Source organism: Neophocaena asiaeorientalis, unplaced genomic scaffold (genome assembly GCF_003031525.2).
Source record: "Neophocaena asiaeorientalis asiaeorientalis breed wild unplaced genomic scaffold, Neophocaena_asiaeorientalis_V1.1 scaffold409, whole genome shotgun sequence".
Classification (NCBI taxonomy): Eukaryota; Metazoa; Chordata; class Mammalia; order Artiodactyla; family Phocoenidae; genus Neophocaena; species Neophocaena asiaeorientalis.
The window spans coordinates 1,680,991-1,693,403 of NW_020175208.1; the positions used below are offsets into that span (position 1 = coordinate 1,680,991).

General features: G+C 48.3%; 1 protein-coding gene across 1 annotated transcript in view; it reads left to right on the forward strand.

The window, feature by feature from the left end:
- Positions 1-12,413, forward strand: part of CSMD2 (CUB and Sushi multiple domains 2) — a 641,557-nt gene that overhangs the window by 491,188 nt on the left and 137,956 nt on the right. Inside the window, exons 30-31 of the mRNA XM_024765304.1 lie at positions 486-624; positions 4,946-5,133. Of these exons, the coding sequence (XP_024621072.1) occupies positions 486-624; positions 4,946-5,133 (327 nt within the window). The remainder of the gene's footprint in view (positions 1-485; positions 625-4,945; positions 5,134-12,413) is intronic.

A 12,413-nucleotide genomic window follows, 5' to 3' on the forward strand; every position in this document is an offset into this window, starting at 1 on the left:
TAGCTCTATATATTGACTACGTACGGTACGCCAAGTGCTTTAACAGATATCTCTAAAATCTTTACAACTACCCCCATGAAAGAGGTATTATCTGTGCAATAGAGGAAGGACACTGAGGTCCAGAGAGGTTAGGTAAATTCCCTAAGGTAACACAGCCAGGAAGTGGCAGAGCCAGGTATTTTGGTTGTGCTTTTTAATAACAGCATGGTGAAATTCCCGTATCATAAAATTAACCATTGAAAAATGAACAGTTCAGTGACATTTAGTACATTGACAATGTTGTACAAGCACCTCCTCTATCCTGTTCCAAACATCTCCATCACTTGAAGGTGAAACCTCATGCCCATTGCAATCCACCCTCCCCTGGGCCCCTGGAGCCAAGTTCTAATTTAGGTGTATCAGACTCAGTCCCTCCTCTACCAATACCCATTGAAAGGTGACCAGGTGAAGGGGACAGTCTCACCCTCATCTTCCTCTCTCTTCAGCTCCCTGCGGGGGAGACCTGACGGGACCATCGGGAGTCATCCTGTCACCAAATTACCCAGAACCCTACCCGCCAGGCAAGGAGTGCGACTGGAAGGTGACCGTCTCTCCAGACTACGTCATCGCCCTGGTATTTAACATGTATGTACCTTTCCCCCCGGTGGGAGATGGAGGGTTCAGAGCAGCGAGGGGTGCAAACCCGGGTCTCTGGGTGAGTATACATAGGTCTGCTGTGAGTGGGATTTCATCCCAGGGGGGTGAAGGAGTCCAGAAAAGGAGAGAAACCAGCATTTATTGAACATCTCCTGTGTGCCCATCACTGTGCTCCATGGCTTCACACATATTATTGTCTTATTTAATCCTTAGGATAATTTATGAAGTAGCTATTATTATTTCTTTCTTTCTTCCTTTCTTTTTTTTAACCTCTGATAATGCTAAGGTGCTAAGATGCAGAAAGTAGGGCACTGCTGGGTCCTTTCTCCCCTGCCCTTCTGAATTCTCCTCCTCTGCTCTCACCGGCTCCTCCCATCTGCTTCCCCAGTGTAGGAACAGCCCAGGTGTCTCTCAGCTGCTCCCGCTTCAAGCTCCGCCACCATCTCCTTGGTTTCTTTTAAAAGCAAACTCTTCAAAAGAATTGTCTCTGCTTTTCTCTCCTCCCTCGCCTGTTGTTCACTTTCACATCACTGACATCTGGTTTCTTCCTCCACGGTTCCACTGGAAACTCCTCTGAAACTCTCACGCACTCCTGGCTGCCAAACCAAATAGCACTTTCCATGCTTTATCCTTTTCATCACTCCCTCCATCCTTCCCCTGCGTCTCCCCTTGGTTTTGTGGACTTACTGCCCGCTGGCCCTCCAGCTCCTTCTGGGACTTTGTGGCTTCTTTTTCATGCCCTTTGCCCTTTGCCAGGCTCTGTCACAGATTCCTTGTCTTCTCGCCACACCTCCTTCCTGGACAAGCTCATCCTCTCCGATGCTTCACTCTCCTCTTGTAAACTGGAGACTTCCCTCTACCACCCGCCCAAACTCTCTTGTGGGCTGCAGGCTCCATAGCCAACTGTTGGATGTTCTCTGTCTGATGCCTGCAGGCTCCTCAATTACAACACATACAAAACTAAGCCTCCTGCTTCTCCCCACAGATGAGCTCTATTCTGAAACTGGGGGAGCAGCCCCATCATCCACCTTCACTGCTCCTTCTGTTAGAGGCCGAGGCATGGAGCCTCTACTGCCTTAACCTCGGATTTTCCCTTCTTCTCCATTCCCCCGGCTGCTGGCTTGGTTGAAGCCCTTACTGTTTTCTGTCTGAGTTACTGCCATAGGCTCCTAACTGGTTCCTCCCCATCTTTGCCTCCTGTGCCAATCTCGTCTTTAGCTAGCTGTCAGTGTGATGTTGACCCTGGAAAACGCTGAAATATGCACCTCATTTTCCATATGCACCTCATTTTCCATTTTAACATACGGTAATATACGACCCAGCAATAAAAAGAAACGAACTACTGACACATGCAACAACGTGGATGAATCTCAAAATCTCCCGCTGACTGTCAGAAGACACACCAGAGTACATAACGTATGATTCCACTAATGTGAAATTTTAGGATCAGTGAAACTAATCGAGGTGATAAAAATCAGTTCAGTGGTGTCTTCTGGGGGTGGGGATGGGAAGGGCCACCTGGGAAATTTGGGGATGGTGGAAACCTTCTGGATCTTGATATCCATGTGTCAAAACTGAGAGTGATTTACTTTAGAGCTGATTATTTCATGGTGTATAAATTATACCTCCGTTCAAAAACAAAGAAACAAATGTATCCTTTACTTCTGAATCCTATAATGGCTCCTTCTTCTCTATAAATTAAGGTTCCAAACCTTTTGTTTGTTCTGTTTTGGGATTTTTTTTTTTTTGGTCCAGGCTTTTGAGTTTCATTCCAAGCCATGTGGCCTCTGCCTACCTCTCCCCTCAGTTCCCCCACCCAGTCCTAACCCCACCCCATCTAACCCCTGGGCTTCAGACTGAGCTACTCAGTCTCCAAAATTATTTCACGCCTCGTGACTTTGCTTCTGCTTCTCCCTTCATAGCGACTTCCTTTTCCCTCCTTGTCCAATCGCTGAGGGTCTTTTAATGCCCAAGACAAACTTCGTTCCCATCCTCCCCCACAAACCTGGTGCTGTGTTCCCACATGCCTGTACAGAATTTAGACTTTGCTGTCCTCACGTCTGTCATTTCCTTCAGATCCGTCACCGTCTTGAAGAAAGGATGCATCCCTGCGTCCTGGGCACCTTGCACAGTGCCCAGCATACTGAGGGTGCTCAGATAAAACCTGATGATTGATGGAGGGCAGGGGCAGATGGAAGGCATTTTGGAAGTGATGGAGCCATAATTTGTGACCCAAATTGACCCACTCCCAAACCCTTCCCTGGTGCCCTTTGAAAGAGTCAGTGAAGAGGCTGAACTATGGGAACAATTGTTCTTTTTTGGGATTTTTTTTTTTTTGGTCCAGGCTTTTGAGTTTCATTCCAAGCCATGTGGCCTCTGCCTACCTCTCCCCTCAGTTCCCCCACCCAGTCCTAACCCCACCCCATCTAACCCCTGGGCTTCAGACTGAGCTACTCACAGTCTCCAAAATTATTTCACGCCTCGTGACTTTGCTTCTGCTTCTCCCTTCATAGCGACTTCCTTTTCCCTCCTTGTCCAATCGCTGAGGGTCTTTTAATGCCCAAGACAAACTTCGTTCCCATCCTCCCCCACAAACCTGGTGCTGTGTTCCCACATGCCTGTACAGAATTTAGACTTTGCTGTCCTCACGTCTGTCATTTCCTTCAGATCCGTCACCGTCTTGAAGAAAGGATGCATCCCTGCGTCCTGGGCACCTTGCACAGTGCCCAGCATACTGAGGGTGCTCAGATAAAACCTGATGATTGATGGAGGGCAGGGGCAGATGGAAGGCATTTTGGAAGTGATGGAGCCATAATTTGTGACCCAAATTGACCCACTCCCAAACCCTTCCCTGGTGCCCTTTGAAAGAGTCAGTGAAGAGGCTGAACTATGGGAACAAGAAGACCATACCACCCAGCAATGGTGGGGTGACCCTGCAGCTGACACCAGTGTGAGAGGGTGCTGTGTAGGAGGGAGGCCAGTGCACACCTGGCTCCACCTCCAATCCTCCCAGATCCCCATCCTGTCTCTTTGCAGCCCTACCCCTTTTGTCCTCGATATCTCATGGCCTCATCTCTCTGCCGTGTCTTAGCTAAAGGGTAGAACCGCCATTTTGTTCTCAGTCCTGCCAAGTGGAGTGTCTGAGTATCCTAGCCCTTGGTTGGGCTCTGAACCGGTTTGCATCAGAACTCTATTCTCTGCAAACTCATTTACTTCTGTTGTTTCCATCTTTACACCCTTGATTGGCAACAATTGCCTTTGTTGGATGTACACGCAAGAGTGGCACCGCTGCATCGTAGGGCACGCATATGTTCGGGTCTAGTAGATACTGCAAAACAGTTTCCCCAAGTGGTTGAACCAATTTACACTCCCACCAGTAGGATATGAGCGTTCCAGTGGCTCCACGTTCTTGCCAGTCCTTGGTGTTTTCCATCATTTTCATGCTAACCATTCCAATAGGGCAAATTACACTCAAAAACTCTAATATTCAGTTTGCTAAGCTAAGACAGTTTGTAAAATGAGTTTTTTCCTAGACTAAGGTCAGGATTGCTGAGAAAGAGGCATACCTGTGAGAGCCAGGAGTGGGATGGGAGCAGATCCTGAGGAGAGCTGAGAACCAGCCCCCAGGGTAAAGGAACAAAGTGAGGGTCCTTCATCAGAATAGGCCCCTTGCTGCCTGGGAATGGCTCGTGGCGTGGCTCTTTCCCCTCAGGAAAGGGGGTGCAACGTGGACAGTACAAAGACATTAGAGGCAGGTAAGAGACCTGGGTTCTGACCACTCTGTGTGTAGAGCTGGTAACTGATTTTCCCTTCTGTGCACAGTGTAGTAAATATAGACAACAATATTGTGTTATCATCATCAAACTTGCTAATAGGCTAGATCTTAATCATTCCAACCTCTAAAAAGAAACGATAATTATGTGATGTGTCAGAGGTGCTAATTATTGCTACAATGGCAATCATATAACAATGGACAAATGTATCCAATCAACATGTTGTATGCCTCAAATTTACATGCCATGTCAAATATATTTCGATTTTTTAAAATATTTTAGCTCCAGCTAAAATAGGTTTTCAACTCCAGCTTTCTGGACACCGATGCTAGAATCTGGTTCCTCCGCCCGAGGCTGCCTTATCCACCTTCTCTCCCTATTGGGAGGTCACGGGGGCTTCATCCTCCCCCTCCCCACCAGTAGGTCTTGGGTTGGGCGCTGGGGGGATGGAGGCCCTGTCCCTCCGTCGAACCCGAGGCCAGTACCGTCTTTATTTGACCTTAGTGGGATGGGGGCGGGATGTTTTTGTTCCCCAGCTTTAACTTGGAGCCTGGCTATGACTTCCTCCATATCTACGATGGACGGGACTCTCTCAGCCCCCTCATAGGAAGCTTCTACGGTTCCCAGCTCCCAGGCCGCATCGAAAGCAGCAGCAACAGCCTCTTCCTCGCCTTCCGCAGCGATGCATCGGTGAGCAACGCCGGCTTCGTCATCGACTACACAGGTGAGGGCCCTGGGAGCAGAGGTGACGAGGGTCCTGGGAGCAGAGACGACGAGGGCCCTGGGAGCAGAGATGACGAGGGCCCTGGGAGCAGAGGTGACAAGGGCCCTGGGAGCAGAGGTGACGAGGGCCCTGGGAGCAGAGGTGACGAGGGTCCTGGGAGCAGAGACGACGAGGGCCCTGGGAGCAGAGGTGACGAGGGCCCTGGGAGCAGAGAAGACCTTAGTGGGATGGGGGCGGGATGTTTTTGTTCCCCAGCTTTAACTTGGAGCCTGGCTATGACTTCCTCCATATCTACGATGGACGGGACTCTCTCAGCCCCCTCATAGGAAGCTTCTACGGTTCCCAGCTCCCAGGCCGCATCGAAAGCAGCAGCAACAGCCTCTTCCTCGCCTTCCGCAGCGATGCATCGGTGAGCAACGCCGGCTTCGTCATCGACTACACAGGTGAGGGCCCTGGGAGCAGAGGTGACGAGGGTCCTGGGAGCAGAGACGACGAGGGCCCTGGGAGCAGATTCCGCAGCGATGCATCGGTGAGCAACGCCGGCTTCGTCATCGACTACACAGGTGAGGGCCCTGGGAGCAGAGGTGACGAGGGTCCTGGGAGCAGAGACGACGAGGGCCCTGGGAGCAGAGATGACGAGGGCCCTGGGAGCAGAGGTGACAAGGGCCCTGGGAGCAGAGGTGACGAGGGCCCTGGGAGCAGAGGTGACGAGGGTCCTGGGAGCAGAGACGACGAGGGCCCTGGGAGCAGAGGTGACGAGGGCCCTGGGAGCAGAGACGACGAGGGCCCTGGGTGCAGAGGTGACGAGGGCCGTGGGAGCAGAGATGACGAGGGCCCTGGGAGCAGAGATGACGAGGGCCCTGGGAGCAGAGATGACTGAGAGCAGGGCTGGCCAGACCTGGCCAGGGATGGGGAGGGTGTAGTGTGGCGAGGAGAGCGCTGGACGGGATCACGGGGAGCCCGCTGCTACCTGCAGAGCCCCTGCCTCTCTGCGGCCCTCTGGGTGGCTTAGTCCCTCACACCCAGGTGTCCCAGGCCTGGGAGAAAAGGGGCTTCACGTTCTCCTTGCACCTCATTTCTGCTTCCATGTCACTACTCCCCTTCGCTCCTTGTTCTATGAGGATCATGCCTAGGTCTTCTTGAGTCTCAGAACCCCAGCTCATGCCATCAGCTGACATCTTCGTTGCCACGCCCCTGCATTTGCTGAGGGTTCTGATATGAGGCTCAGTCCTCCTGTCTACCCCAAAGCATCCCACCCTCCTGGATATCTTCAGCACCCATGTGAACAGCCCATCCAGCTCCTGGGGGCACAGTGCCTGGACCTTTGTCCCAAGGCCATTCCTCAGCTATCCTCTAGCTCCTTGTCGTAGACTGGATGCTTTCTGATACTTCCCGATCACATTTTCTCATCCCTCCAGCTATCCCATCCTTTTATTCTCATTCTGCTTTTAGATTAATGAAGGCAAGATGAAGAGTGTGAGGGTTGAGAGCCGAGGGTGCCAAATTTTTTCTTAAAGGGCCAGGCAGTAAATAGTTCAGGCTTGCGACTTGCGAGCCACGCGGTCTGTCTCGGTTAGTCCGCACTGCCCTTGTAGCATGAAAGCACCCAAAGACTGAACAGAAAGCAACGGGCATGGCTGTGTTCTAATAACAATTTGCTTACAGAAACAGGTCTTGGTCCTGCCCAGTCAAGAGCATTGACAGATCAACTGGGTGCCTGGCTCGTGTTTGTTGTGTGGCCCGGAGCAAGTTATTTAACGGCTCCGAAACGCCATCTCTTCATCTGTAAGATAATGGTGGAATAATTCCTACAGCACAGAAACATAATTGATGAGTCCACGCATTAAAGCCCTTGGTCTGGACTCCGGCACCTTCCAGACATTTTGTAATGTTCACATGGTAGCAGCAACAGGTGTATTCCAGGCTCTCGAGCGCTCTGCTTTCTTCTACTCTGCTATTCTCTCTTAGACCTTTTCTTCTTCTCTAACGAGCCCAGGCCCCGTTATCCAAACCCCAGCTCCATTGTTTGCTTGATTGGTGAGCTTGGAACCCATTCCTCCATCTATAAAATGGTGGTAATAATAGTTACATTGCAGAAGATATGTTATACGTATAAATGAAATGTGTGAGGATAATGCCCGATATGGACTAAAACACTCTGTAGATCCTGTTGAGATGATCGATTTTATTATTGCTACTGTAACCCAGGTTCACCCAGACCTCGTCAGCCTGTGTGTACAAGTGGGGTCACAGTACCAGTTAAAATTAAAAAGCTCCCGGCTCATGTCCCCCACTTGCATAATGTGGGACCTCAGCAACCTTTTAAAGTGTCTCTTAATTGAATATTTGTGGCAACTCCTGGGGATATCTCACACGAGCTCACAAACGATCCCAGTCATAATGGTAGTTAACTTAGCGCCTGCCAGCTGCCAGCAGTGTCCTGAGCAGTTCACATCCATCAACTCACCGAAATCCTCGTCACCCTCCATCGCTTGCTGTGTGCCAGATACAGTTCTAGAAGGTGCTTGGTGTGCAAATTAGAGAATGTTTTGCCTGTGGTCATCTTTTCTCAGGGGGCTGGCCTGGGGAGTGGCTACTTTGCCATCCTGTCTTCCTCCAGACACCTGCCATTCGATAAACCTCCTGTACTCAATCTCCACACGCTGATGTCGGAACAAACACAGTCACGAGTTGTGGGATTCTATCCGAAGGCATGACTTAGACTCAGCCTGGGAACCCCATTGCTCCGCCCACCACCATCCCTACTGCCGTATCATCAGCAGCGTTTTATTATTATTCATCTCTTTAATCACGCTCTCATCAGTCCCCTCAATTTTCCTGCCCCCCGATCCTTCCAATGCCTAAACCTTGCACAACTGCATCTTTCCATTAAATGCACACTCAAGTGGCTGAGCACAGCCAGAAGTTGCACAAACATGGCACTTGGAGCCACCACAAGTGATATCCTTTAACCCCAGCCACTTGAGGTTAAAGGTTAAATGACCAGAGCCACACCTGACTCGTCCCACCTGGTGGGTCTTCTACATCACAGAGATTCTAAACTTTTACCCCAGATGTCACCACTTCCAGCCTCTTACAAGATGACTGCATTTCATCATCCCCGGTTACAGTGGCTACTGGGCAGAAACTCCCTCAGCTTCCTCCCTGGTCACTTAGTTCCTGGCAAACTGGCTGTGGCCACCTCTCCCCCAAGTCTTCTCCATGAATCCATGTGCTAGAGCTACACTTCTAGGTCCTCTTTCCCAAAGAAGCCCCTTCCACGTTCAGCTGTTGGCCCAAGACCATATCTAGAGAGGTCCTCAGATCCAACACACAGCTCCAGAGACTAAAGCCTTCCGGGCTGCCATCTGAACTAGGCAAACAGCTGAAGGAGGCCAATTACTGGGGAGAGGGGAGGGGGAGGCACAACCCCCCCCCCATGCACCCTCTACCACCTTATGAGGATCTGTGGTACAAGTGCCAAATAAATGTGTCTGCTTGGGGTGGGAGGTACCTGGTGAGAACTGGAGCTGCCCTCCTTCCTTCCTTCTCAGATTACACACCTCCTAACATGGGTGATCCCTCTACTATGTCCCTAGCCTCTGGTCAGGTAGCCCATTTGATGGAGCCCAGGGACACCCTGTCTTATCCCGTGGTCTCCTTCTCCATATCGCAGGATCCCTGGATTCCTGGAATGGGTCTACTCTGCTCTTGGATCCCAAGGACTAGACGATATTCCCCCATGTTCAATATCTGTATAGGGGAAACTGCCATCACTTATCACCTGTGCGGCCTTAAACAAGTTACTTAACTTCCCTGACATCCCTTCCTTGTCTGTCAAAGAGGGACGGTGACACCATAGGAAGGGGTTGTTGTGAGGGCTGGTCAATAGGCACAGCACCTAGCAGCGTGCCCCATACCAGTAGGTAGCTGTCACATACTTTGATCCAACTTCTTCCATTCCATTGCCTTTTCTTCCTGGGTGATGCCTATTACATTCATTCTGCCCTTGTTTGGAAGGGAAAACCTCTCTTCATGGGGCTAGCCCAGTAGAATGAAGCAGATTTTCTTTTCTGTTTATTGAAGATATAAAGTATGAATATGATGTTTTGTACACACACATATATATATGGGAGTGTGGCATTTATATATATACGTATATATATATATATATATATATATATATATATATGTATATATATATGAGTGTGGGAAATATATGAATATTCGTGATGTGTGTGTATGTGTGTCCTGTATACTTCTCCAATCCATGGCAAAGAATTTAGACACTGTACTCCCTGCGAGTCCATAGAACACCCTGGATTGAGATGGTAGCCCATGGAGGACTTGCACACTGAGGCAGGTGTGGATTCTTAGGAAAAGAAGAATTGACCTCCTCTATCTAGAAGCCATCTTCTGTCCAAAGGCAGAGAGATCCAGGGCTCCACTAACGCTGAGGACCTGGGTCTCCTAGGAGCTGGGGCTTCAAGGGTTCTGCGGCTTCAAGGGTTCTGCTCTGGGAGGTGTTTGAGGACCGACTTGGAGAGGTGTTGCCAGACTCAGCTGGGCTTAGCCCAGTGAAAACCACTCTCTGACCCAGGTCAACTCCTCCTTTGACCCAAGGTGAACAGACCAGGAGCCTTTCCCCATTTCCCACCAGCTTCCCAAGGGGGAAGCAGAAAGAGTTTCATCCCATCTTAGTGAGGGATCATTTAGTTCATATCAAGAAACTCACTCAGACCAACTTAAGCAGAAAAAGGAGCAATTTATTATTAAAAAAATGTGAAAAACAGAAACACTTAAACCAAGTTGAGACAAAAAGAAGACTTTATTATAAGAAAACAACTAACAGCCAAACTGATTTAAGCTAAAGAGCATTCTGTATTTTAACAATACAGATGATAAACACTCACTCTCACTTAACACCGAAAGGGAATACATTTTTAGAATACAAGAGCCCAAGGACAGGAAGCATGACCTCCCAAGGGGATTACAATCAGGATGGGAAAATCGGAGGTTGAAATCACCCTCCTCCATCTCCAGGGCCACTCTGTCTCCTCCCTGCTCCTTTCTGAGTACATGCTACATTCGCCTTTCTCTGCAGGTCAATTTTCATTGCTTCTCCATTCTCCTAGGACAGTAGGGCTGCCTCACTCTTGGCTTTGAATTACTTCCCAGTTTGTGGCGCAACTCCGAATCCCAAAGGACCATCAGATTGACAAGCTTAAGTCAGGTATCCACTGAGTGGTGTCATTAGGTGGATTAGGTGGTGGATTAGGCTTTTGCATAAGGGGCAAAGGCAGATCAGGCATTTTGATTCATTTGTTCACTCAATAATATTTATTGAGCACCTACTATGTGCCAGACACTGTTATAGGGGCTAAGAACAGAGCAGGGAACAAAACAAAAGTCCCAGCCTCCGTGGAGTTCACATCCTAGATGGACAGGCATTTCTACTACAAATGGGATGTTGGAAGCCCACCTGATTACAAGGCAAAGATGGGTGGGTGGGGTGGATTTGTAGATGTCTCTGTTCCGTTGCTCCTGGAAGGTGGCTGTGCTGTGTTAGTCATCTCTGGGCAGGCCTTCTAAGAGGTGATTCTGAATTCAGTCATGTCAACTGTGGATTTCTATTACACCATGCTCTGGTACACTTCTCATCTGAATGCAGCCTCCTGGGTAGTTTTACCCTCTGCTGGAAGGATGCATAGGGAAGGAGGAGGATCCTGTCTTTTGAACACAGTTATTAAAAATAAATAACTAAACTAAATAACTAAATTTAAACTAAATTTAAACTAAATAACTAAATAAATAACTAAATCCAGGGAGGTTTAGTGTCTTTTTTCAGGCCAGAGAAACCAATAGGATGGGTGGGAGGGACCTTTATTCTTATCTTGCAGCAGGTGTGGTAGCCTCCTCTTGGGGAGGGAGGGGCAGGCTAGGACATCCATACACGTGTCTGGTAACCATTCATTCATTCAACAAATGCTTATTAAGCTCCTACTTCATGCCATGCCCTGTGCTGGATTCAGAGGACACAGAGGTGAACAAAAATGTCAGGGTCCCCACCCGAGGGGAATGTAAAGGCGAGTGAGGGAAACAGACAGTAAATGAGGAGACGAACAAGAAGCGAGAAGCATAAGTTAGGAAAGAGCAAACTATCCTAAGAAAGAGAAATGCGGAGCCCACTTCAGAATGGTGAAGGCCTCGCCAAGCAGGTAACACGTGGACAGAGACCTAAAGCTTGAGAAGAAGCCCCCCTGTGTACAAGCAAGAGTGGGAAGGGTTTCAGACAGAGGGATGAAGAGTTCAAAGCAAGTGTTAGAGAATCTGAAATAACTCAGGAGAGGCCAAGATGAGTCAACTTTTACTGAAAGGTACTAAAAGGTACCTATTTTCTCTTTCAAGCCCTTGGAAGTAACACTGTAGGCCGAGGAATTACCACCGGCTTTCCACATCTGCTCCTGCCATGACTACTCCCACCACCCAGCTCTCCCATGGTCTGTCTTTCTAAATTCAAGATCTCTTCATTTATGCTTATTTCAAAGTAACACATGTTTGTTGGGAAAATTCAAATAATACAGAAGCATATAAACTGTGTTCTAAAAACTTAACATCTCCCAATACTACCATCCCCTGAAGTACCAGTATTAATGGTTTGTTACCTCATTCTAGATGTTTTATATACATATAAATAACGTACATTCTATACCAGAGGTTGGCAAACTTTTTCTGTAAAGGACCAGAGAGTAAATATTTTTGGCTTAGCAGACCAGATGGTCTGTGTTGCTATCAATTCTGCTGTTGTAATGCTAAAACAGACATAGACGATATGTTAAACAAACGGGTATGGTTGTGTTCCAGTAACACTTTATTTACAAAAACAGGCAGCGAGTCAGTGGACTGTAGTTTGCAGATCCCTGTTCTGTATGAATGGGGATCACACCATATATACTAAACTGTAACATAGATTGGGTTTTTTGTTTTTTTTTTTTTGCTTTGTCTTGGGTTTTGCCCAGCAATAGATCTTGGGCATCTTTCCATATTAGTAGTCAAAGACGTTTGCTATTCTTTTCAAAGGTTGCTTATATTTCAGTGGATGGCTCTAATCCAACCTTTTTAACAAGTTCCTTACTGTTTGGGTTGTTATTTTCAGTATTTTGCTGTTACGGTGTTTGGAAATGGGCCTTATCTATTAGGGCAAAAAGAATCTAGTTCTTTTTATTTTCCCATTTTGGAGGGCTTGGGGCTTATTTATTATTATCATCATGCTTTTTTAG